The 26,596-nt window shown below is 38.5% G+C and overlaps 1 protein-coding gene across 1 annotated transcript in view; it reads left to right on the top strand.

Annotated features, from left to right (window-relative positions):
• FBXO42 (F-box protein 42) overlaps positions 1-26,596 on the top strand; it is a 114,678-nt gene that overhangs the window by 9,343 nt on the left and 78,739 nt on the right. Inside the window, exons 2-3 of the mRNA XM_053690258.1 lie at positions 10,312-10,575; positions 25,342-25,458. Of these exons, the coding sequence (XP_053546233.1) occupies positions 10,329-10,575; positions 25,342-25,458 (364 nt within the window). The 5' untranslated portion in view covers positions 10,312-10,328. The remainder of the gene's footprint in view (positions 1-10,311; positions 10,576-25,341; positions 25,459-26,596) is intronic.

Raw genomic sequence — 26,596 nt, 5'->3', positions numbered from 1 at the left:
ACAGGTAGTACTAGCTAATTTTAGTTTAACTATTTTGTGGTTTGTATTTTTATGCTCCAAGAGTGCATTGGACATTGGGAAACAGGTACAGTAAGATTCTGTAGTGTTAAATAAACGTTTTATTGAAAAATGAAGGTGTTATAGTAATTTTTAATAAAATCGCGATTAAATCGCAATCGCATTTTTTTTTTTTTTCCCTTTTCTCACCCATTTTGCCCAGCCCTACCCCAGAATAATCTTTCATGGTTCAATGGACAGAGACCTATTTTTTTTTCTTTCATAATTCAGACAAAACATACAATGTTTAAATCATTTCTCATGCTATTCATATTATAAAATTGATAATAGAGCAGCATTACACTACTGGGAGCTAGCTGAACACATTTAGTGAGGCGATCATGAGGCATACATGTGCAGCTAGCTTCCATTATTGTATTGCTGCAACGGAGCCTATCTAGGTATGCTTTTCAACAAAGGATGTCAGGAGAACAAAGCACATCTGATAATAGAAGTCAATTGAAAAGTTGTTTAAAATTGCATCTAAATCATGAAAACTTTAATTTTGACTTTACAGTACCTTTTTTTATTTAAAGGGACATTCCAGGCAAAATTGGAATCCACATGGATGCATTTCAGTTTTGAATAGAATCATTTTTGTAATATACATTTATCAGCTAAATACAAGTTACATTTAAAGGGACATGAAACCCAATTTTTTTCTTTCATGATTTAGAAAGAGCGTGTCATTTTAAACAACTTTCTAATTTACTTCTATTTAATTTGCTTCATTCTCTTGATATCACTTGCTGAAAAGCATATCTAGATAGGCTCAGTAGCTGCTGATTGGTTGCTGCACCTAGAGGCCATGTGTGATTGGCTCACACATGTGCATTGCCATTTCTTCAACAAAGGATATCTAAAGAATTGAGCAAATTAGATAATAGAAAAGTTTAATTTTGACTAGACTGTCCCTTTAAGTATGCATGGAGCACCAGTATTTTAAACACAGCACTTGCTCAGAGAGCCTAAGGTGCTTGTATCATCTTGTAATGACTCAGTTTAATTGCTGACATAATACAAGCCCCACTGGAGCTCTGAGCAGCTGCAGTATGTAAAATGCTGGTGCACTGAATATCTAGCTATACTTCACATGCACGTGCAGAGAAAAATGTTAATACTAAAACAGTGATAGCTTTTACTAGAAGCATTTTTTGCCAATATGTTTCTATTCAAAGATGTAGTGAATCTATGTGCATTTACATTTTGATGGAATGTCCCTTTAAGAAACAGAGCAAGCACGCATCCCTAGACAACTCTTTGCTTAGATCCCAGAGAACCGGGGTATTTTCCGAATTTGTATCCCCAGCTTAAAGGACATCAAACTCCATTTTTTTTCTTTCATAATTCAGTTAGAGCATGGCATTTTAAACAACTTTCCAAATGGTCTAATTTGCTTTGTTCTTTTGGCATACTTTGTTAAAAAGTATACCTAGGTAGGCTCAGGAGCTGGGAGCTAGCTGCTGGTTGCTGGTTTCTCGTATGATTCTTGTTTTTGGCTTACTGGTATGTTCAGCTAGTCCAAGTAGTGCATTGCTGCTGCTTCAACAAAGGATAACAAGAGATCATAGAAGTAAGTTGGAAAGTTGTTTAAACTTGTATGCTCTATATCACTGGTTTTCAAACCTGTCCCCAGGCCCCCCCAACAGGCTTTTAAGATTTTAAGGATATCTGAACTGGAGCACATGTGAAATAATGTAGTAAGTATGGTTATTTTACCTGCTCTCACCCAAAGTAATCCTGAAAATCCGGCCTGTTAGGGAGGTCTGAGGACAGATTTGAAAACCAGTGCTGTATAAATCATGAATGGAAAAAAATTGGATTTCATGCATTTTTATGTTTAAATATTTTTATTAAAGTTTGCAAAGATTTATGAAGTACATTTACATCAAAATTTGCCAATTACGTTTTCAAACAAAGCCTTTTTAAAGGGACATGGAAGTAAAATAATATTTAGAATCAGTGAAATTTCAAACATTTTATTTTCTTTTTTTAACTTTACTGTTTTCTCCAGGTATCTTTTGATGAACCGTAGCTCCTTCTCCATGAGAGGATAATGATGTAGGCACAGGGAGAGTGCAAGTGTCTTGAGAATGTATAACGTTGTGACAGAGTTGCAAACGCTATTAAAGGACCATAAAACCTATTTTTTTTTTCTTTCATGATTCAGATTGAGAATTGCACACACCATGGTCCTAGTTAGAGAGTTGATAGAATAGTGTCTGCTATAGATAAGAGCAAGGTAATGGACGATATGATAAATGTGCCAAATGACAGCGTGATTAAAGGTGGGGAAATGTCCCATCCATGCACTGGACAAAAGATTAAAATACCTGGTTATTACACGTTTAACTCTACATATGTGGTTTCCACTATCTAAGAGTCTTCACAAGGGTGATACCTTTTACCTTTTTATAGTTTATACTTTGAGGCCTCAATTGGAGGGAAGGCCTTGAAGGTGACCATTGGGATAAAGCAAGTATATTGACGTGACAGAGGTGGTGTGCTGGTTATCGAGTTTGATTTGTGTAGGAAAATAATAATACACACAATCCTTGTCATTGGCTTACTTAAAGGGCCATGATACCAAAATTTTGAAACACTTGAAAGTGATGCAGCATAGCTGTGAAAAGCTGACTAGAAAATATCACCTGAACATCTCTATGTAAAAAAGATATTTTACCCTAAAAGTTCCTCAGTAGCCACATCCCATTGTAAAGGACTTCTAAGCAGCAAATCAGTATGTCTGTCCCGGGACAGCGGATGGAGTGAGCTTTTGTGCACTCTCATCTTATTTCCCTATGCAGTGTAAGGAAGTTTACTATGAAATCTCATGAGATGACAGTTAGAGTTCATGACCTCAGCACTGCTGATGCTGATTGGCTGCTGTTCATTTCTTCATATATTTTTTTTTTTTTTTACCTGCAGCTGGGAGCAGCTGAGTATAACTTTTTACACAGAACTTACTCTGCTGAGCTGAGGAGATTGTGAGGTAAAATCTTCCTTTTTTACATAGAGATGCTCAGGTGATATTTTCCTGTCAGCCTTTTAGTTATACTGCACCAGTTTCAAGTGATTTAGCATATGAGTATTATGTCCCTTTAATGTGTTCAGCTAGCTCCCACTAGCGCATTGCTGCTCTTTCAACAAAGGATATAAAGAGTATGAAGTAACTGATATTAGAAGTACATTAAGTTGTTTAAAATTGTATGTTCTATCTGAGTCATATTTGGGTTTCATGTCCCTCTAAGACACGTGCACACTTCTGAGCATACCTAGTAGGCTTTTTGTGGGAAGACAATACAATAACACTTTGAATTTTAAATAAGCAGTATTTTTTTTTTTGTTTTTCCGGCCAAATTTTTTTTCCACCTATTTGCCAGCCCCCTGTATCATGTGACAGACATTAGCCAATCACAGACTAGTATATGTTTACCCTATGAGATTGTGCACAGGCTCAGTAGGATCAGGTGACTCAGAACGTTTGTATATAAAAAGACTGCATTTGCTGTAGCAGTTTTTATTAGTTGTAAAACAACTTGTTCAATGTGCTTATATTGTTTTGTCTGCTTTTCCTGTCATTTAACTCTACAAATTGTCTTTTTTTCCACAGTATCTTAAAAGGTTGGAGTACAGCCAACATGTTTTAGAATCTGAGCCGCAACATACTACACAGTGATTGCTTGATCAATGCAGATACTCATTTCTGCCCCTAACTGACCTTGACAAAGGAGTTATGAATATAGTCTACAGGCTTTTCAAGGCCCCTGAACAAAATGACAAGACTTTTAAGGGGCATGAAACCCATTTTTTTTTCCTTTCACAATTCAGGTAAACCTGTGCTATCAGAATCGTACAAGAAAACATTTTGGGTTTCATTTCCCTTAACAGCACTGGTTTACCTGAATTGTGAAAGGAAAACAAATTGTGTTTCTTGTCCCTTTAAGTGAAATTATAAGAACAGAATTATGGCTACTTCATAATGTCACCCGGCTAGCATTTTTTTCAGTGGAGAACACTGCCTTCATTGCCATATTAAAGGGACATGAAACCAAAAGTTTTTCTTTCACAAGTCCAATAGATCATACCGTTTCCACTTTACTTCTGTTATCTAATTTACTTTCTCTTGGTATTCTTTGTGGAAAGCTAAACCTAGGTAGGCTCATAAGCTAATTTCTAAGTCACTGAACTGCCTCTTATCTCTATGCATTTTGACAGTTTTTGACAGCTAGATCTTGCTAGTTCATGTGTGTCATATAGCTAACATTGTGCTCACTCCCATAGTTATTTCAACACTGGCTAAAATGCAAGCTTGTCAAAAGAACTGAGATAAGGGGGCAGTCTGCAGAGACTTAGATACAGGGCAATCACAGAGGTCAAAAGTGTATTAATATAAGTGTTTGTTGTGCAAAACTGGGGAATAGGTAATAAAGGGATTTATCTATCTTTTAAAAAATAAAAATTCTGGCATAGACTGTCCCTTTAAGGGACAGTAAATCCAAAATTACACTTTCATGATTCAAATAGAGCATGGAAATTAACAGCTTTCTACACATGAAATACTTATTTATAAATGTTACTTTAGCTATCCAAAAGTCAAATAAAAAAATGCTTAGTTTGACATTGATTTAATGATAATGTGCACATTTTTATTTCTTTTTTTTAACCTTTATTATAGCTTGCTGTTGACTTAAAGGGACGTGAAACCCCAAATTTTTCTTTCATGATTCAGATAGAGAATACAATTTTAAACAACTTTCCAATTTACTTCTATTATTTAATTTTTTTTATTCTCTTCTTATCCTTTGCTAAAAGTTTTATCCAGGTAAGCTCAGGAGCAGGAGAGAGCCTAGCTTCTAGCTGCTGATTGGTGACTGCATATATATACCGATTGTGATTGGCTCATGTGTTCAGTTAGAAAACAGTAGTGCATTGCTGCTCCTTCGACAACTGATACCAAGAGAATGAAACAAATTACAAATAGAAGTAAATTAGAATGTTGTTCAAAATTGTATTCTCTATCAGAATAATGAGAGAAAATGTTTGAGTTTCATGTCCCTTTAAATTTTATCTGGGTGATCAGTAAAATCAGATGGCTGGTGTGCCCATTACATTTTCTGTTCTCAAAATTGCTTCATTCTCTTGGTATCTTGTTGAAAAGCATACCTATGTAGGCTAAAGGACAACAATGTTCTACCAGGAGCCAGCTGAAGACTTCTTAAAGGGGCAGTAAACTTACAAGCTAATGTTATATAATTCTGCACATAGTGCAGAATTATATAACATTCACTTAGTGGCAGATTTATACATTAAAGTATTGCAGAGAATTTTTATTTAAAATTAAATTTTTCCAGAACGTCGCTCCTTGCTCTACTGAGCGGGTCTGACTTTTCCCCAGCGCATCGCGGGAACACTGTCTAGTCACAGCGTGCCCAGTCGTGCCATTAAACTGAATGTAGCTCGCTCCCGCTGAACTTAAATAAAGATTTAATGTATAAATCTGCCACTAAGCTAATGTTACATAATCTGTGAATTCTTGCACATTCTCAGTAGGAGCTTGTTCCTCAGTGTGAATATAAAAATAGTGTACACATTTAGTTAATGGAAGTGAAAAGCTGTTTAAAACTGTGCTCTGAATCATGAAAGTTTAATTTTAAAGTTATTTTACAGATACGGATATACATTCACTCTCGTCTATCTCGTCACTTTTCCTGCTGGCTCCTGTGCCAAACACTGACAGACTTATCCCAAGACTGGCACACTGGATTCTGCTGCACTTAAGTCAGACTCCCTGGAAACGGCAGCTGTGCCAGAAGAAATATTTGTGTCTGCTTTGCCAGTCTGAGAGTAAGAGGGAATTCTGTATGTTCAGCAGAGCATCGCAAGAACTATAAATGTATTCATGGAAATAGCTTAGAGATATGGCTGAGGCCCAGCTAATTAGTGATGTAAACTTAAAGGGACCCTAATGTCAAACTAAAACTTTCATGAATCAGAGTGTCTTTAAACAGCTTTTCAATTTACTTCTGTTTTGCAAATTCACTTTGTTCTCTTTGTATCCTTTGTTGGAAAAAAAGCTAGGTAGGTGGATAGGAGCTTAGAAGTTTGTACGTGTACTTTAGCAGTCTATGGCAAACACTGCTGCCACATGGCTAGCGACACATGCACACTCCTGATCTAACCTAGGATTACTCTTTCACAAAGGATTCCAAGAGAACTAAGAAAAATTGATAACAGAAGTAAATTGGAAAGTTGTTTACATTTTCATGCTCTATCCAATCTGTTTGTCTTTACTGTCCCTTTAATATTTTCTTTATAATAAAGAAACTGGTGCATTGTACATTAGTTTCTAAGCATGGCTTTTTTTTTCTTGTTGTAACAATAAATATAATAAACTAATATTCTATAAATAGCCGAATCACTTCCTTTAAACACCCGTAACATGAGGCCTATTGTCCGCCAGTCAGATGTGAAGCCTTATAGGTTATAATGTACACAGTGGGCAAATACTTCAGACATTTATACTTTTTCAAAAATGTTGCAAACTTTGAAGCTTTCACCTGATAAAGAAATAAAAAAAAAAGCTATTTGTAATAAAATAAGTCCTGTGCAAATACACAATGATTGTATGAGGAGGGTGCAAAGCAAACCTCACAAATGTCTCTTGAAGGTTTAATACTTTGTAATGCTGCGGCATGTTCTACAGTCCTATATATTAGACGCATCGCAAGCGCAAAGTTAACACATTGATACTGAGTTTAAAGGGACAGTAAAGTCAAAATTAAACTTTCATGATTCAGATAGAGCAGCAACTTTTTAATTTACTCCTATTATTTTTTTCTTCGTTTTCTTGGTATCTTTATTTGAAAAAGCAGAAATGTAAGCTTAGGAGCCGGTCCATTTTTGGTTCAGCAACTGGGTAGCACTTGCTGATTGGTGGCTGCACAGCTCTGCCTCATTGTTTTATTGGCTTACTGATGTGGTTAGCTAGCTCCCAGTAGTGCATTGCTACCCCTTTAATAAGCGATACAAAGATTATTATTATTATTATTATTATTTTTTTTTTTTTACTTAAAGGGACACTGAACCCAATTTTTTTCTTTTGTGATTCAGATAGAGCATGCAATTTTAAGGAACTTTCTAATTTACTCCTATTATCAAATTTTCTTCATTCTCTTGGTATCTTTATTTGAAATGCAAGAATGTAAGTTTAGATGCCGGCCCATTTTTGGTGAACAACCTGGGTTGTTCTTGCTGATTGGTGAATATTCATACACCAATAAAAAAGTGCTGTCCATAGTCCTGAACCAAAAAAAGCTTAGATGCCTTTTTCAAATAAAGATAGCAAGAGAATGAAGAAAAATGGATAATAGGAGTAAATTAGAAAGTTGCTTACAATTGCATGCTCTATCTGAATCACGAAAGATTTTTTTTGGGTTCAGTGTCCCTTTTTAATGAACTTTTTTTAGATAGGAGTGTTCGTGCCAGACATCTTATCAGCTGCCGCTAGCCGGTTTCCGTATGCTTGTTTATAAGGGCTGCACTAAGCATGTAATGCATTATTGTATGAGGTGATGCAGATAATGAACACTGTGTGCTCGGACCTGCAGGGACTTTCATTTGACATTAATTTGAGCAGTGCTGAACTGATAATTCAGCGAGGCACTTCCCTAATGCTGTCCTGAGCAACTCAACTAATCTGATATATTGTGCGGGGTCTGTACTCTGCACGATATCTTCATCTGTATATTCCCCTAACAGTGTTTCTAAACTGCGGTCCTCCATTACCCCAACAGACCAGGTTTTCATTATAGCTGAACTAGAGCACAGGTTAAATAATCGGCTATGGGTGAGAGCAGGTTAGTTACCATGTTTACTGATTAAATGATTTTCACCTGTGTGCTGGTTCAGCTATAATGAAAACCTGACCTGTTGGGGTTAATGGAGGACCACTGTTGAGAAACACTTCCATAACAATCATAGGGAACAATATATAGGGGATATATCTGCTGTTCTGTAAGAGACGGCAAACTGCAGATGGCTTATTTATTATTTACTGAGTTTAATAGCAGTGTTTGAGCAGTGTAGTTCTGGAGTATGTGGTGTAAATCATATTGCCAAAGCCCATTTGTGTGTAAAATGGCTCCCTGGTTTCTATATATAAAAAATAAACATATGACCGACTCTTACATTTCCTGTGTATCAGATTTGAATTAAAATTGTTATAGGGATAGAAAGATCAAAACTGAAATGTGCATGGGTGCACTTTAAAGGGACAGGAAACCACCACATTTTCTGACATGATTTGGATAGAACATACAATTTTAAGACTTTCCAATTTACTTATTTTTATTAAATTTGCTTAATTCTCTTGTTATCCTTTGCTGAAGGAACAGCATTGCACTACTGGCAGCTAGCTGAACACATAGCTGAATCACAAGGGAAATGTGTGTAGGCACCAATTAGCAGCTAGCTCCCACTAGTGTAGGATATGTGCGTGTTTTTTTTTTTTTACAGATACCAAGAGAATGACGCACATTTAAAAATAGAAGTGAATTTAAAGGGACACTACTCAAATTTTTTCTTTTGTAATTCAGAAAGAGCATGCAATTTTAAGCAACTTTCTAATTTACTCCTATTATCAATTTTTCTTCGTTCTCTTGCTATCATTATTTGAAAAAGAAGGCATCTAAGCTTTTTTTTGGTTTCAGTACTCTGGACAGCACTTTTTTATTGGTGGATGAATTTATCCACCAATCAGCAAGGACAACCCAGGTTGTTCACCAAAAATGGGCCGGCATCTAGACTTACATTCTTGCATTTCAAATAAAGATACCAAGAGAATGAAGAAAATTTGATAATAGGAGTAAATTAGAAAGTTGCTTAAAATGTCATGCTCAATCTGAATCATGAAAGAAAATTTTTGGGTACAGTGTCCCTTTAAGTGTCTTAAAATGACATGCTCTATCTAAATCATGCAAGTTTCATTTTGACTTTGCTATCCCTTTAATTTGAAATATAAGTATGTTTGCAATATACCTCCATTAACAAAAATGCTTCTATTAGAAGTTATTACTGTTTTTCAGTGGCATACACGCATATGCTGTGAGGGCCGTGCACCAGTATAAAACACCACACCCTCTCAGTGAGTCAGCAGTGGTGTGTATTGCTTCTTAGTTGTTAGAGGAAATTCAGTGTATCATGTTCTACAATGGCCCCTGGACAAATGTTAGATGACATGCATTTTATGTTTATAATAAAGAAGGAAGTTCCACCGATCAAGTCATTCCTATAAAACTTTACCTCCCAACCCTACCGTAGCAAGTAGTATATGTGTGTCTTAATGCTCTAGATGTTTTGTGCAAGACACATGAACACTCCTGAAAAAAAATCGGTCCAAGAGACCAAGGTCAATTTGATAAAGTATGCTCTGAATTCTAAAAGTTTCATTTTGATTTCCATGTTTGTTTAAACCATTTTTTTGTACTTGTCCCTTTAAGGTGCAAAACTGCCAAAGGTACAATTATTTTGTTTTTCATTTATTGACTATAAGAAAAAAAAAAAAACTATTTTGTGAGCTAATATTAATTATTACAAGCTAATATTACTGGGGAGCCTGACAGTGGTGTTAATATAAAGTATATGTAGACTAAACAATGTGCCGAACCAGAAGTAAATTTTTAGCAGTCATGGCTTCCTTGATTCCTGGATTTGTCAAGCCCTAGTACATGAGTATGGTAAACCAAGATGACTTTTGTCCATACTGGGGAACAGAATGTGCCAGGTTCAAATCACACTGTCAGAGCTACAATACAACATTGTTGGTGTCTTTCATTCTCCAGACCTCAGTGTAAGATTTGTTCAGATAGCTTGTTTACCTGTTTTGTAATCTCATCTGGCGATCTGATTGTTGGAGTATATTGCACAATGCTCTTGTGGGTTCTTTAGAGAATTATTGTGGGCATTTACTTAAAGGGACATTAAAATGCTGAGTAAAACTACAGTAGCATCGTTACTACCGACCATGCTTTTGTTTTTCCTTTTGTACCTGCAGCTCACTTTAACTTCTACCTTTTTTTTTTTTTTTTAAACCCATTACAGATGTCAGTTGGTCAAGCTCTGTGTGCCGCCATCTTGTTATGCACTTTTTATTGCATAATCCTGGTACTGTAGTTGTACCCAGCATTATAATGTCCCTTTAACACACCTAAGTGGTTGTAAGCTTTTCACTCTGACAATCTCTTGTCCCACCAGGGAGCCTGTGGAATGCCATGGCCAGCTCCTCTGAGAGTGAAGATGATGCATTCATGGCTGTTGATGCAGAGGAAGGAGTAGAGGGGACCATGGAGCAGGATGACGAGCCGCATCCTCAGGCAGAGCTGGAGCAGACTAGGCACAACCGGTCCATGTCAGAACTACCAGAGGAAGTGCTGGAATACATCTTGTCCTTCCTGTCTCCATATCAGGAACACAAGACCGCAGCCTTAGTGTGCAAACAGTGGTACCGGCTCATCAAGGGTAAGGCTGTCACCTACTATAGCTTTGGCAGGACAAACAAACACTTGCTTAGTTTTTATAGGTGGTAAAGAAAAATCTATTATCCATATGAAAATTAAACATTAACCTTTCTTCATTCTAAGGTTTTGCTTGCTTGTTAAATTGATATTTAAATTAACAGGAAGTGCATGTTTGTATTCAGGTTATCCCTAGGGGCAGATAACGCCGTAAACAGTAAGGACAACTCCTGTTTCCCTATTAGTGTGTGTGGTTCAGTAATATGATACTAGAAGAAATATTATGCACCGAAATCCGGAACTAGATCAATTCCATTTCTAAACGGCTTTCTTCAAAGAAGGGAAATGTTGGAAGTGACATTAAACACAAATTGTAATCCCCTAAAAGTTAATTATTGAAGCTTTAACTGCATTGTAGTATACAAACCACTAACGTGATACTAAACCCACATTTTTTTTAATGATTCAGAGCATAGAATTTTGAGCAACTTTCTAATTTACTCCTATTATCAATTTTTATGCAGCCACCATTCAGCAAATCTATCCAGTGTGCTGAACCAAAAATGGGCTGGCTCCTTAGCTTAGATTCCTGCTTATCAAGAGAACGAATAAAATTTAATTGGAGTAAATTAGAAAGTTGCTTAAAATTGCATGCTTTAACTTATATATGGATCATTAAATACTTAATGACACGGAAATACCCTATATGTTGGGTGTCCATAAGGGGTTTTTATTCCATTGCTACACTCCTCACTCTAGGTATTGAGCAATAGTGCAGGTCTCGCTGTAAGCTGCTATTCTCTATTACAGTATTTAACCCCTTAGAGCAAAAAAAGACAGCAGATGTACAGGCTACATTAGGGGTTAAGAACCATATTAAGAAGTATTGTGCAATCTCTCTCTCTCTTTAGGCAGTCGATAGCCAGGATCATGCCACAACTTACATTCTCACTTAATCTATGTATAAACAAAATATGGATTTATTCATTACTTGTCTTGCCGTTCCCCTAGGGATAGTGAAGCAAACAATCATATACTTCTGTGTGCCTAGAGGGATATGGCTGCACCTCACTGACAAGGCCCACACTAGGCCGAAACGTACGTCTGGGGTTTTGCATTTTCTCTCGTTTAGGGAGGGATTGTCTGATATTTCGGGACTGTAATGCACTGTTAAGACAGGATCAGACTGATATGCTACAGGAACGTTCTCCTGCTGCTTCTAGGGTGATAAATGGCCATAGAACAGGCTATTATGCTATTGTTCAATCCCAAGTTGAGTGCTTCTCTCTTTTTATTTATGCTTTAATGTCAGTTTATTAAAATGTATCTAACGGATGCTATTGATGGCAGTGGGCTAGAGAAGCTATGTCCTCCTTTTTTTTTTTTTTTTTTTTTTTTAAGGGACTTTTCTGTTCAAGTGTGAAAGTTTTTCAGAATAGATTAACATATTGCTGCAATCGTTTAATGGCCAGATTCCCACTACCATTTGCCTTTATTATGAGTAGCCAGTCTAGACTTGTTGCTGGTGTAGGCAAGGCTTGTCACTATCATTTTGTTGGCAAAACCATATTTATTTTCAGCTCCTTATCTCTGCTGAGGCCGTTTAGGGATGTGTATGTATGTATGTTTAGGCATTAGACAGGTGCATAAATTTGGGCACCCCAAGAGAAATATCGTATCAATATTTAGTAGAGCCTCCTTTAGCAGAAATAATAGCTTCTAGACTCTTCCTATAGCCTGTAATGAGTGTCTGAATGAAGGTATTTTGGACCATTCCTCCTTGGAAAACATCTCCAGTTCATTTAGGTTTGATGGTTGCAGAGCATGGACAGCCCGCTTCAAATCACCTCACAGATTTTCAATGATATTCAGGTCTGGGGACCTGGATGGCCATTCCAGAACTTTGTACTTGTTCCTCTGCATAAATGACAGAGTAGATTCTGAGCAGTGTTTTGGGTCGTTGTCTTGTTGAAATATCCAGCCCCGACTTAACTTCAACTTTGTGACTGATTCCTCAACATTATTCTCAAGTATCTGCTAATTTTGAGTGTAATACATGTAACCCTCAACTTTAACAAAATTTCCAGTACCGGCACTGGCCACACAGCCCCACAGCATGATGAAACACCCACCAAATTTTACTGTTGGTAGCAAGTGTTTGTCTTGGAACGCTGTCTTCTTTTGCCGCCATGCATAATGCCCCTTGTTATGACCAAATAACTCAATCTTTGTTTCATCAGTCCACAGCACCTTCTTCCAAAATGAAGTTGGCTTGTCCAAATGTGCGTTTGCATACCTCAAGCGACTCTGTTTGTGGCGTGTGTGCAGAAAAGGCTTCTTCCGCATCACTCTCCCATACAGCTTCTCCTTGTGCAAAGTGCGCTGAATTGTTGAACGATGCACATTGACACCATCTGCAACAAGATGATGATGTCGGTCTTTGGAGGTGGTCTGTGGACTGTTTTTGACCATTCTCATCATCCTTTGCCTTTGTCTCTCCGATATTTTACTTGTCCTGCCACTTCTGGCCTTAACAAGAACTGTCTGTGGTCTTCCATTTCCTCACAGTGGACACTGACCGCTTAAATCTCTGCAATAGCTTTTTGTAGCCTTCCCCTAAACCATAATGTTGAACAATCTTTGTTTTCAGGTCATTTGAGAGTTGTTTTGCGGCCCCTGTTTGCCACTCTTCAGAGGAGAGTCAAAGAGAACAACAACTTGCAATTGGCCACCTTAAAGGGACACCAAACCCATTTTTCTTTTCTATCATGATTCAGATAAAGCATGCAATTTTAAGCAATTTTCTAATTTCTCCTATTATCAATTTTTCTTCTCTTGCTTTCTTTATTTAAAAAGCAGGAATGTAATGCATAGGAGCTGGCCCATTTTTGTTTGAGAACCTGGGTTATGCTTGCTTATTGGTGGGTAAATGTAAGCCTCCAATAAGCAAGCGCTATCCATGGTGCTGAACCTAAATTGGGCTGGCTGCTAAGGGTTTACATTCCTGCTTTTAACATAAGGATAGCAAGAGATCGAAGAAACATTAATAGGAGTAAGTTAGAAAGTTGCTTAAAATGTCATGCTCTATCTGAATCGTTAAAGAAAAAAATTGGGTTCAGTGTCCCTTTAAATATCTTTTCTCATGATTAGATGCACCTGTCTATGAAGTGCAAGGCTTAATGGGTTCACTAAACCAATTGTGTGTTCCAATTAATTACAGATATTTAAATCGACAAAATGACAAGGGTGCCCAAATTTCATTTTGATGCATATTGCACATTTTCTGTTAATCCAATAAACCTCATTTCACTACTGAAATATTACTGTGTCCTTCAGTTATTTGATATTTCAAAATGATATTGTTGATCCAAACACCCAATTATTTTTAAATGAAAATCATGGAAATTGTCAGGGGTGATATAACTTCCAAAAAAAGCAAAGTTGTGTGCCTATTTGGAAGTTATAGGGCAATAAGTACAAGTAGCACTTTGCTATTTCCAAACCATTATTTCCCCCAAAATTAGCAATAGTTACATTGGAACACTGATATCTGTCAGGAATTCCTGAATAACCCTTCACGTGTGTGTATGTATGTATGGAAAGTATTTTGGTATATTTCATGCCACCATTTCACCGCCAAATGCGATCAAATAAAAAAATTGTTCACTTTTTCACAAACTTTAGGTTTCTCACTGAAATTATTATGGCACTAATGGTTATGCTTCTCTGGGATCCCTTTAGTTCAGAAATAGCAGACATTTATGGCTTTAGCATTACTTTTTGGTAATTAGAAGGCCTCTAAATGCTGCAGTGCACCACACTTGTATTATGCCCAGCAGTGAAGGGGTTAATTAGGTAGCTTGTAGGGTCAATTTTAGCTTTAGTGTAGAAATCGGCCTCCCATCTGACACGTCCCACCCCCTGATCCCTCCCTAACCCCTCTCAAATGGCTCTTCCCTCCCCTACCTAACAATTGTCACCCCTATCTTAAAGGGACACTGAACCCAAATTTTTTCTTTCGTGATTCAGATAGAGCATGCAACTTTCTAATTTACTCATATTATACATTTTTTTTCGTTCACTTGCTATCTTTATTTGAAAAAGAAGGCATCTAAGCTTTTTTTTTTGGTTCAGACTCTGGACAGCACTTTTTTATTGGTGGATGAATTTATCCACCAATCAGCAAGAATAGCCCAGGTTATTCACCAAAAATGGGCCGGCATCTAAACTTACATTCTTGCATTTCAAATAAAGATACCAAGAGAATTAAGAAAATTTGATAATAGGAGTAAATTAGAAAGTTGCTTAAAATTGCATGCTCTATCTGAATCACGAAAGAAAAAAATTGGGTTCAGTGTCCCTTTAAGTACTGGCAGAAAGTCGGCCAGTATAAAAATAAAGGTGTTTTTGTTTGTGTTTTAAAGATTTTTTTTTTTTTTTATATATATATTTTTTTGAGGTGTAGGATCCCCCCTTGAAATATTGGCCGCTATCTTAGGTACTGGCAGCTGTCTGTCCATAAGGCAGGGAGAGTCCACAACATCATTCCTTACTGTTGGGAAATACAATACCTGGCCACCAGAAGGAGGCAGCCACCCCAGCCAAGAGGCTTAAATATCTATCCCACTTTAACTATACCCCAGTCATTCTTTGCCTTTCGTCATTATAGGAGGTGGCAGATTAGTGTCGGATGATTTGGATAGCCCTGTAATGGATATGTTCCCTTTGAGAAAGGACTGGAGTTTTAAGTAGTAATGTCAACCTCTCAGTGAGAGTATTGATGAAAGTTAGTCTGGAGGTGCAGGGAAAGTTTTCTGCGAACCCATCCAGACTGTCGCCTAACAGCTCCTGAGCAATCAGTGTTGACGAGTTTCACTGCTACACACTCAAGTCCATGTCAGAAGTGCTGCTTCAAGACTGTCACACTTGAGAGGCTGTGCCTGTTCCACAAGACTGTGTTTTATATATACAATTTAAAATGCTATACAGGGTCACAGTGTGGCTCCTTTATACCTTGATAGGATCAAGAGTTAATATCTCCTCCAGGGAGATTATTTGAACAGTTTGGTGAGCTTAATGTGAGGTGTTTTTTTCCTTTAGGCTCATATTGTGTGTGTTTTTTTTTTTTTTTGGCTTGGAACACACAGGTTTCACTTTAGTTTTTGAAGCGTTGCACAGCTCATAATAGCTTGGCGCCCTTTTTCATAGCAGGAGAAGTCCTGTCTTACGTACCATGTGACCGGGTGCAGTCTCAAATGTTTTGTAGATGATCTATTTATATAGCCCATAAAGTTCTTTTTTAAAAAATGTATAGTTTTTCTGATTTTCAGACTCCTAACCAAGCCCCAAAGTTTTAGGAGAATACGACGTATACCTACTCCAGCCAGCTTCCTGGGTCTAGGAGGTGGTGAGTGCCCCAGCCATTGGGAGTATTAAGGTGCTGTTTTTTAAATAAGAGTTTCTTTTTGATTGTCCTTCTGTGGGTATACAAAGCTATGGAGGACTCTGATACTACATTAGAAGGTTCCACTCCTTCTGTAATGATTAATAATTCCTGTTTATATTGTGAGGAGGCTCTGGTTTGCCCGCATGCTCAATTTTGTTCCATTTGCCTAAATACTGTTCTAAAGTCTAAGGAGGGAGACGAGCCTGCTTATACTCATAGCGCTATTAGCCCTTCTGAGCCATCTACTTCTCAGGAATTTGGGTCCCGAGAAATTACTACCCTTTCTACATTACCCACTTTACATGCAGTTCCCAGCGGCTCAACTAATCCTCCATCTGGAGTTTTTTTTTTTTATATAGCAGACTTTACCACGCAGTTAAAATCGGCAGTGTCTGCGGCCCTGTATGCCTTTCTTCGCTCTAACACGCGCAAGAGAAAGGTTAAACATAGTTCTCCTGACCTAGAGTCATCTAAATATTTGTCAGATTTAGCTACTTTATCCCAGCTATCTAAGGATGAGTTGACCTCTGTAGCTTCAGAGGGTGAACTTTCTGAGATTTCAGTTACTAAACCTCCTTCAGCAGAGGAACCCTCCTTTTTAGATTTAAAATTGAGCTTCTGCATTTTTTTTATTAAAGGAGGTTCTGTCTACTCTAGAGGTTCCAGAGGCTACACTCTCTGATGAGCCTAAGATGCCTAAATTAGACAGGGTTTACGAAGATAGAAAGGTCCCTCTGACTTTTCCTGTGCTAGTTAAGCTGGCGAATATTATTAGTAACGAATGGGAAAAAGTAGGAACTTTTTCCCCTCTCGTTTACTTTAAAAAAAAAAATTATTCCCGGTCCCTGACGCAATTAGATTTGTGTTGCTCCATCCCGAAGGTGGATGGCAGTATCTCCACACTGGCTAAGCATACTACTATCCCTCTGGAAGATAGTTCTTCTTTTAGGGAGCCTATGGATAAAAAAATGGAAACTTTTCTGAGGAAGATGTTTCAACATACAGGGTTTTTATTTCAACCAGCGGCAGCTGTAGCCGCGGTTGCTGGAGTAGCTACCTACTAGTGCGACACTGTCGGAGCTCATTGAGGTGGAGACTCCCCTCGAGGATATTCAGGAGAGAATTAAAGCACTGAGAATTGCTAACTTCATCTGTGATGCGAATATGCAGATTATTCGCATAAATGCAAAGGCTGCTGGCTTTGCGGTTCTAGACCGCCGGGCTCTTTGGTTGAAGTCTTGGTCTGCAGATATAACTTCTGAATCCAGACTCCTTTCTCTTCCCTTCAAGTGGGAAGATTTTATTTGGTGTAGGACTGGACTCCATTCCCTCTGGTTACCGAAGGGAAAGGTGTCTTCCTACCGCAGGATAAAAATAGGCCTAAGGGACGACTACTGTCTAATTATCGTTCTTTTCGTGCTGACATGTCGCAACAACAGCAGTCCTCTTCCAAGTCTGAGCAGCCCAAGAGTTCTTGGAAGCCGGCTCACTCCTGGAATAAGTCCAAACAGACTAAGAAGCTCGCCGAGAACAAATCGGCATGAAGGGGCGGCCCCCAATTCCAGGGTTTGGATTGAGTAGGGGGCAGACTGTTTTTTTCTTTTTTTTTTTTTTCTTCATATGCTTGGTTCCAGGATGTACAGGCTCCTTGGCTCCTGGAGGTTGTATCTCAAGGATACAGGATAGATTCAAGTCTCATCTGCCCAGGGGCAGATTCCTACTCACCAGTCTTTTGACAAGAACAGAAAAGAGGGCTGCCGCCTTTGGTTGCGTACGGAATCTCTCCTCTAGGAGTAATTGTCCCGGTACCTACAGCAGAAAGAGGTTTGGAGTTTTATTCAAACCTTTTCGTGGTTCCAAAGATGGAAATAATAGTCAATCCTGCCTCTGGTTCACGAAGGACAGTTTATGACCACAATAGACCTGAAGGATGCATACCTTCACGTCCCGATTCACAGGGAACATTTTCAGTTCCCGAGGTTTACTTTTCTGGATCAGCACTTCCAGTTCATAGCTCTTCCGTTGGCCTAGCTACTGCTCCAAGGATATTTACAAAGGTTTTGGGGGCTCTTCTAGCCGTTGCCAGAACACGAGGTATTGCCTTACCTGGACAATATCTTGGTACAGGCATAATCTTTTCTTCTAGCGGAAGAACATTGAGTCCTTTCTCAGTCTTCTTCGATCACATGGATGGAAGATAAACTTGGAAAAGAGTTCTCTTACTCCAAGTACAAAGGTGAATTTCCTGGGGACAATAATAGACTCCATATCCATGAGAACATTCCTCACAGATCAGAGACGTTGCAAGCTAACTTCTGCATGTTTTGCCCTCCAGGCCTCCTCCGAGACCCTCAGCAGCTCAGTGTATGGAGGTAATCTGACTCATGGTGTCCTGCATGGACATCATTCCTTTTGCCAGATTCCATCTCGGACTCTTACAACTATGCATGCTGAGACAACGGAATGGCGACCATTCAGGTCTGTCTCAACTGATCATGCTGGACAGCCTGTCGAGAGATTCGCTCTCCTGGTGGCTCTGTCCAGATCATCTGTCCCAAGGCACATGCTTTTTAAGACCGTCCTGGGAGATTGCAAGTACGGACGCAAGCCTTTCCAGCTGGGGAGCAGTTTGGGGTACCAAGAAGGCACAAGGTCTGTGGACTCAGGAGTTCCTCCCTTCCTATCAATATTTTGGAACTCCGGGCAATCTTAAATGCCTTAAAGGCTTGGCCCCTTCTGGGTTTGTCCCAGTTTATAAGATTCCAATTAGACAATATAACTTTGGTCTCCTATATCAACTATCAAGGGGGAACGAAAAGTTCCTTGGAGATGAGAGAAGTATCTTGGAACCTAGAGTGGGTGGAGACTCACAAATGTACGCTGTCAGCAATCCACATTCCGGGTGTGGACAACTAGGAAGCGGACTTCCTCAGCAGGCAATCCTTTCACCCAGGGGAATGGTCTCTTCACCCAGAGGTGTTTGCAGAGATATGCAGCGGGTGGGGGACGCCGGAGATAGATCTCATGGCATCCCGTCTCAATACCAAGCAAAGAACAAAAGATATTCCAGCCTCCAAAATTCTTTAAAATAATCTTTATTTCCACATAGGGTCCTCAGCAGCAAACATATGTTTCAAGCCTAAACAGGCTCTTAGTCATGTAGGCAAGTCCTTTATTCTGTGCCCCACTGAAAAAGAAAGATAAAGGTGTGCTGTTTTCCTAACTCCTTGGGTGAATTAATACCAAGCTACCCAGGTACGGGTCAAGGGATCCTCCGGCGGAATTGATAGATGCCCTATCGGTACCATGAAGGTTGTCTCATATCTTTTTCCTCCATTCCCAATTCTTCCTTGTGTGGTGGCTCACATCAAGCAGGAGAGATCATCTGTGATTCTGATTGCTCTATTGTGGCTACGAAGGACGTGATTGCGGATCTGGTGGGGATGTCCTCATCTCCTCAGTGGAGGTTACCTTGTCGCAGAGTTCTGCTGATTCAGGGTCCCTTTGTTCATCAAAATCTAGATTCACTGAGGCTGACTGTGTGGAGATTGAACGCTTAGTCTTGGCCAAAAGAGGGTTCTGTGAGAGTGTTATAGACACTCTGGTTCAAGCTCGTAAGCCAGTTACTAGTCGTATCTACCATAAAGTGTGGAGGACTTGTACTGGTGTGAAGAGCGTGGGTTTTCCGGGCATAAGGTTAAGGTTGCCAGGATGGACTGGAGAAGGGCCTATCTGCTAGTTCCCTGAAGGGACTGAGATCGGCCCTGTTGGTGTTACTGCACAAAAGATTGGCTGAGCTTCCGGATGTGCAGTCCTTTAAGGCTCTGGCTAGGATCAGACCTGTGTTTAGATCTGGGTCTCTGCCTTAGAGCCTCAATCTTATTCTTATTGTTTTGCAGCAGGCTCTGTTTGAGCCTATGCATACTGTTGACATTAAATTCTCTTAGAAGGTTCTTTTTTTGATGGCTATTGCCTCTGCACGCAGAGTTTCGGAGATTTCGGCTTTGCAATGTGATCTCCCTTATCTGTTTTTTTTTTTTTTCATGCTGATGAGGCGGTTTTACGCACTAAACTAGGGTTCCTACCTAAGGTGGTGTTGAATCGTAACATTAATCAAGAAATTGTTGTTCCTTCCTTGTGTCCTAATCCTCCTTCAGCGAAGGAACGTTTGCTTCATAATCTAGATGTGGTTCGTGCCTTGAAGTTCTATCTTCAGGCTACTATGGAATTCAGACAATCTTCCTCTTTTTTTTTTTTTTGTCATCTACTGGGAAGTGTAAGGGGCAGAAGGCTAATACAACTTCTCTATCTTTCTGGTTGAGGAGTGTCATCCACTTAGCTTATGAGACAACGGGACGACAGCCTCCTGAAAGGATTACAGCTCTTTCCACTAGAGCAGTGGCTTCCTCTTGGGCTTTTAAGAATGAAGCCTCAATGGATCAGATTTGTAAGGTGGATACCTAGGCCTTACACACTTTTTTTTTTTTTTTTCTAAATTTTACAAGTTTTATGTTTTTGGTTCGACTGAAGCAGCTTTTGGGAATAGGGTCTGTCTCTTTTTTTTTTTTTTTCCTATTCCCTCCCGTTGTTCATTCAGTGGTATACTTTGGTATAGTTTTTCCAACAGTAAGGAATGAAGTTTTGGACTCTCCCTGCCTTATGGAAGGAAAACATAATTTATGCTTACCAGATAAATTCCTTTCCCTCTTGGCAGGGAGAGTCCACAACCCTTTTTTTTTTGTTGGGCGGCTCCTTTTTTATATTTCTTCTGGCACCTTTTATACCCTAATGTTTCTCCTTTTCCTTGTTCCCTCGGCAGAATTATTGGGGGATAGGGGAAGTGGGAGGGATATTTAAACCTTTGGCTGGGTGTCTTTGCCTCCTCCTGGTGGTCAAGTGTTGTATTTCCCAACAGTAAGGAATGAAGTTGTAGACTCTCCCTAACAGGAAGGAAAGGAATGTTTTTTTTTTTTTATATTTGCCCCATTTTCTGTAGTGTATCTGCCCCCCCCCTCAATACCCTACCCCCTCCCAGATCCCTTTCCCAATACTTGACTCACTCTCCCTCCTTCCCTTTCACTATTGATGTCTCATAGTGTAGCGGTCCCCCTCTCTGCATCAGTGTCCTTAAACAGGGTATTGCACAATGCCTCAATACCCTAAAAGTGGCTGGAAGCGATCTGTATCGCTTCCACCGCTTGAAACAGGTGCGTCCTTGGTCATTAACCGACACTTTTTGTAGGACGTGCCTGGCGCGTCCTTGTTTGTTAAGGGGTTAAAAACAGGGGCACTTTTATTCATGAAAATTTACATTGCAGCGGTTTTGTTAAAATACCCTTTTCTTCTTCCAAGCCGGACCAGCGATTCCTCCGCCGGCTTCTTCCTACTGTACTTACACAGCAATGACTAAACCGGCTTCCTCCAATCACGGCATGGCCTTGGGAAATGTTTGCTCTGGGGGGAAGCCACGACTGGAGGAAGCCGGATTTGTCATTGCTGACGTAAGTACAGAATATCTGCGGGCAGGGGATCGCTGGTCCGGCTTGGATAAAAAAAAAGTTAAGTATTTTAACAAAAGTGCTGCAATGTAAACTTTTATGAATGAAAGTGCCCCTGTTTTTAATAATAATTTAAAAAAACGGGCACTCATTCATGAAAATTTAACTTCACTTTAAGCATATAAGTATTATGTCCTTTTAATATACCTCTCTCCCTTCTCTCCTCTAACCTTCTGAAGTCTGCAGACTGAATTTCCAAAGGTTTCAGAGTTGTATTATTACACACAAAGATTTTTTTGCAATCTCGTGTGTATTGTCTTTTTAAGCTATTTTCTTAGACTAAACAATCATTGATAAATACTGACATGTACAGGACTGCATTATACATTTTCTAATCTAATTCAGACGCACCATTTAAATACATAAACTTACTCATCTCCCCTAAAGGGCTAGGAAGGGGGAAACCAGGCTGTTTTGGACTAAAGCTATTTAAAATTGCCTTTACAAAAGGTGTCTCTGGATACCCTTTTTAATTACACACATATAACGCAATAATGTAAAAAAATGTTTACTGTCACTTTTAATAGTCGTCCAATTCAGAAGACTGGATGTACACGTCAGACTTTACCAGCCTTACTCTGCCTTATACCTGTCCTGCATTATTTTCAGCAGAGTTTATAAGATAACTAACTTCAAAACAATGCAACTTTTGCTAACTGACTGGCTAGCTGTGTCTACTCCAGTCCTGATTGACTCTTCCAAATAAGGGAAGTGGTGTAGTCTGGTTATTAAAACATTTGCAGAGAACAAGGTGCATTTAGTGGTTTTCTCACACATACCTAGCAGGAGTGCAGAAAAATCCTACAATTACAAGGTTAATACTGTTCCTTAAAGGGACATTCTACACTAAAATTGTTTTTGTTTAAAAAGATAGACAATGCCTTTATTATCCATTCCCCAGCTTTGCACAAGCAACATTGTTAGATTAATATACTTTATAACATTTAAACCTCTTAAATACCTGCCTTTTTTCAAAGGCTCTATAGACAGACATTTAATCGCATGTTTTTTTATTTGATTTTCACAACAGGATACTGTTCGTTCATGTGGGCCATATAGATAACATTGTGTTCACGCCTGGGGCGTTATTTAAGATTTAGCACAACACAGTACTAAATGCAAGTCAATAGATAATAAATACAAAGTCATGTGATCAGGGGATGTCAGAAGAGGCTTAGATACAAGGGCATCAAAGAGGTTAAAAGTATATTATTATAACTGTGTTGGTTATGCAAAACTGGGGAATGGGTAATAAAGGGATTATATCTTTTAAAACAATAAAAATTCTATTGTAGACTGTCCCTTTTTAAAGGGACACTAATCACTAAATGCTAGTTAGAATGATGCATTCAAAGAAAAAATTAGCCTGAGAATAAAATTCAGATATATTTTTTAAAGTTTCATTAGCTATTTAGTGACAAAATACGTGTAAGATTTTAGTGTCTCTAAAACAATAAGCGTTGCCATGTTGTAACTTAGGTTACCTTCTCTGCTGTGGCCAATTAAGGACAGTTATAAATAGGTCACTAGAGTGTGCAGCCAATGGTTGTGTGGAATATAACAGTGCTTTGCACTTCCATTTCTATCAGAAACTGAAAAACTCACAATTTTAGAATGGAATTATAGGAAAGGGGGACAAAATAAATAATGAAAGTATATTGCAGTTTTTTTTATCTAAATATGATTTATCATTTTATATTACAGGGGCCATTATAGTAAAATTAATAAAAAAAACACATGCTTGTATCCATTAGAGCATATCATTTTTAAGACTATTGACCATACACTCTTTTTAATCCCCACAAAGGGATTAAACACACAGTACAAATACAACTTGGTATGTGCAGTGCACTGCTGGCCCGAAGTGGAAATCGCCACTGATCCAATCAGCAGCTACTTCCACATCAGAGTCGTGCATGTAGCGCTGCTGATTGGATCAGTGGTGTTTTCTGCGCAGGACCATCAGTGGGGATTAAACACAGTAGTGTAGGATCGATTAGTCTGTTACGTGCTCTAATGGATTAGATCATGTCATATATTTTTTTCTGTTACTAGAATGTCCCTTTAACAATCAAATAGAACATTTTGGAACAGGCTTATATATGGATATATCCACACACGATCTCCCACTGAGATTTCCTGCATCACACGAGCCAGTGGAGAGACCCATTCCTTCTTGAATAGTTCAATTTTTATTTCTATTTTATCCTTAAAAGGGAAGAAACCTGCAAGTGGGCTTAAAGCCATAAAACAAACACATTTCATAGGCAAAAAAGAAATCTAAAACAACATAAATAGAATAAATTAAGACTCTTTTCAAAAAGGTCTGCAGGGGAACTGGCCATAAACAGACAATTGGTAAAAATAGTCGATAAGCAGAGGAGGAGAAGGAAAATGCTTCTCATTGCAATCCGAGCACAAAATAATGCAGCGTCTTGTAACTTCTGGTCTGAAGTCGTAGCCACAAAGCTCGTATTTTGTATTGCAATAGCTTTTTTTCTGCATAGCATTGCAGTGTTGACAACTAAAATCAAGAGTTTTTGGAAACTTAAAGGGACATGCAACCCAATTTTTTTTCTTCTTCCATGATTCAGATGAAATCTATTATGTACTTTGCTTCATTATCTTGCAATGCACATGGGCTAGCCAATAACACGAGGCATATGGGAGCAGCTTCTGAGCCTACCTAGGTATGCATTTTAACAAAGAATATCAAAAGAACAAAACAAATTGGATAACTTCATGCTCTCTGAATCATGAAAGAAAAAAAATGTGGTTTTCATGTTCTTTAAAAAGTCACTGAACCCAACTTTTTATTTCAGGATTCAGATAGAGCATGCAATTTTAATCAACTTTCTAATTTACTCCTATTATCAATTTTTCTTCGTTCTCTTGCTATCTTTATTTGAAAATCATGAATGTAAATATTAGCAGCCAGCCCATTTTAGGTTACGCACTATGGATAGCGCTTGCTTATTGGAGGCTGACATTTAGCCACCAGTAAGCATAACCCAGGTTCTCAACCAAGAATGGGTAAATTAGAAAGTTGCTTAAAATTGCATGCTCTATCTGAATCATTAAAGAAAACATTTGCGTTTAGTGTCCCCTTTAAGAGGGTGTTTTTGCAGCCTATCAAGTTTTTTAAATTTAGACAGTACAATATTTATTTTTTTTCCTACATATAATTTACCATTTTACATTATATAATCTCAGTGTTTAAGTGTTAATAAATACAGAAAAGCAGTGGATATAAGTTTACTGTATACAAAGCTGATCACCTTTTTAAAAGGGCTGGGCTCTCTCTCTTCTGAAACTTGAAGGTTGATTTCTGCTGCTGCCTGTTAACATTCCTTTTATATCGCTAGTTCTGCAGTATTTACATTTTCAATATAGGTGCTGGTTTTAATGGGCAAAAGCTGCTATTTGAAATGACAAGATAAAGTTAAATGAGTTAATAGTGTTCAATTTAATACACTCCAGTAAATATAAAGGATCTTTTGGAACACATGAAACGTGAGACAGTTGTTTACAGTGCGTCTTATTACAGGAGAGGAAGACAAAATAATAAAGGAATATTACAAAGTTGTGTGTGTATATATGAGCTGTTGAGGTGGTGTAGTAATGGGTTCCCTTTATGCTTCATTATCAAATTGATTTGGTTGTCTGATTCGCTGCACCATTAACGCGCTGTACATTATTCTTGCATTCAGGTGGAATGAACATTATTGTATTTTTTCCTCTAATAATATCAGTTTACTGTCCACAGGTGTTGCCCATCAGTGCTACCACGGTTTTATAAAGGCGGTCCAAGATGGGAACATTCAGTGGGAAAGCCGAACCTACCCTTACCCAGGAACGCCCATCACCCAGCGATTTTCTCACAGTATGTTTCTTCTGTTATTAAAATGTGATTATTATAGCCTGGCTTGATGTGTGATTATAACGTTTAGAATATGCAAACTGAGTGAATCTAATATGCCGTTTTGTGTAATGTTAGCTATTCTACATGCACAGTAACCAACTCTGAAAATGGACTCTATTTCACCAAGGGATGGGCAGACAGAATGTTTTGCCTCACTTTGCTGTGCATGCATTTTCCAGTAATTGCTCCTGAGATGAGAATTGATGAGTGTTTGTGACTTGAGATTAGTGGCCACAGTGATAGATTGGTGAGAAGAGAAGAATGAAAACATTGCGTACATACTGACTATACAGACAGAGCCAGCACACAGGAATCCCTCAAGGACGGGTAATCACACAAGAGGGAGGTTTATTTCATGGTCTTGGGTCAGTTTTTTAAGGGCAGCAGTGGGAGACTGGTAATTGTTGCCTTTTGTTGGTTCACTGGATTGATCTGCCTGGTCGTTTATCAGTATTATTTCCATGGGGGATCAGTGGGAGGCACAGAAATGATTTATTAGATGCTTAGTAGTTTGGCTCAATGTCAAGTTCAGGTTCAACCTGACATAAGTCCTGACTGCAGATAAATTGTCTGCAGCTGCCTTTCACTGAATCCCTTTCTACAGATCACATAGCCTTTATCAGGGGTCGGCTTAAATAATGTTTTATTTTAAGGAACCAGAGCGACGGTCCTATGTAGATATACACTGTTTATAATAATAAAAAAATGGAAAAATGTTAGCTTATCTTCCTTCATTAAAGGATTCCAAAAGTTTGATTTTTTTTCATATAATTAAATTATCCAAATCAAATCTACATAACTTAACAATCATAACTTACCCACTTGGACTTGAAAATTAGCGTAATTAAATCATATATTTTATTTGGCAATATAAACGTCATAGAAGCCAAACCACCTTTAACGGTAAATAACAAATAAGGGAAAGTCAATTAGAGTGGAGAGTAACAATGATAACGTATACCTATCAGCTGAGAGCAGTGTGTTGATCAGCTAGCTCCCAACACGCAATGCAAGCGTTTGTTAGAATATCAAGTATTGATAGTGGAAAGTGACCAGGTCCTATGAGTTTTCCCTACCTCGAGTTAGGACCGGTGAGAAT

Source organism: Bombina bombina, chromosome 8 (genome assembly GCF_027579735.1).
Source record: "Bombina bombina isolate aBomBom1 chromosome 8, aBomBom1.pri, whole genome shotgun sequence".
NCBI lineage: Eukaryota > Metazoa > Chordata > Amphibia > Anura > Bombinatoridae > Bombina > Bombina bombina.
Note: the sequence above shows the minus strand (reverse complement) of the source record. Positions and strands in the feature narration are given on the sequence as shown.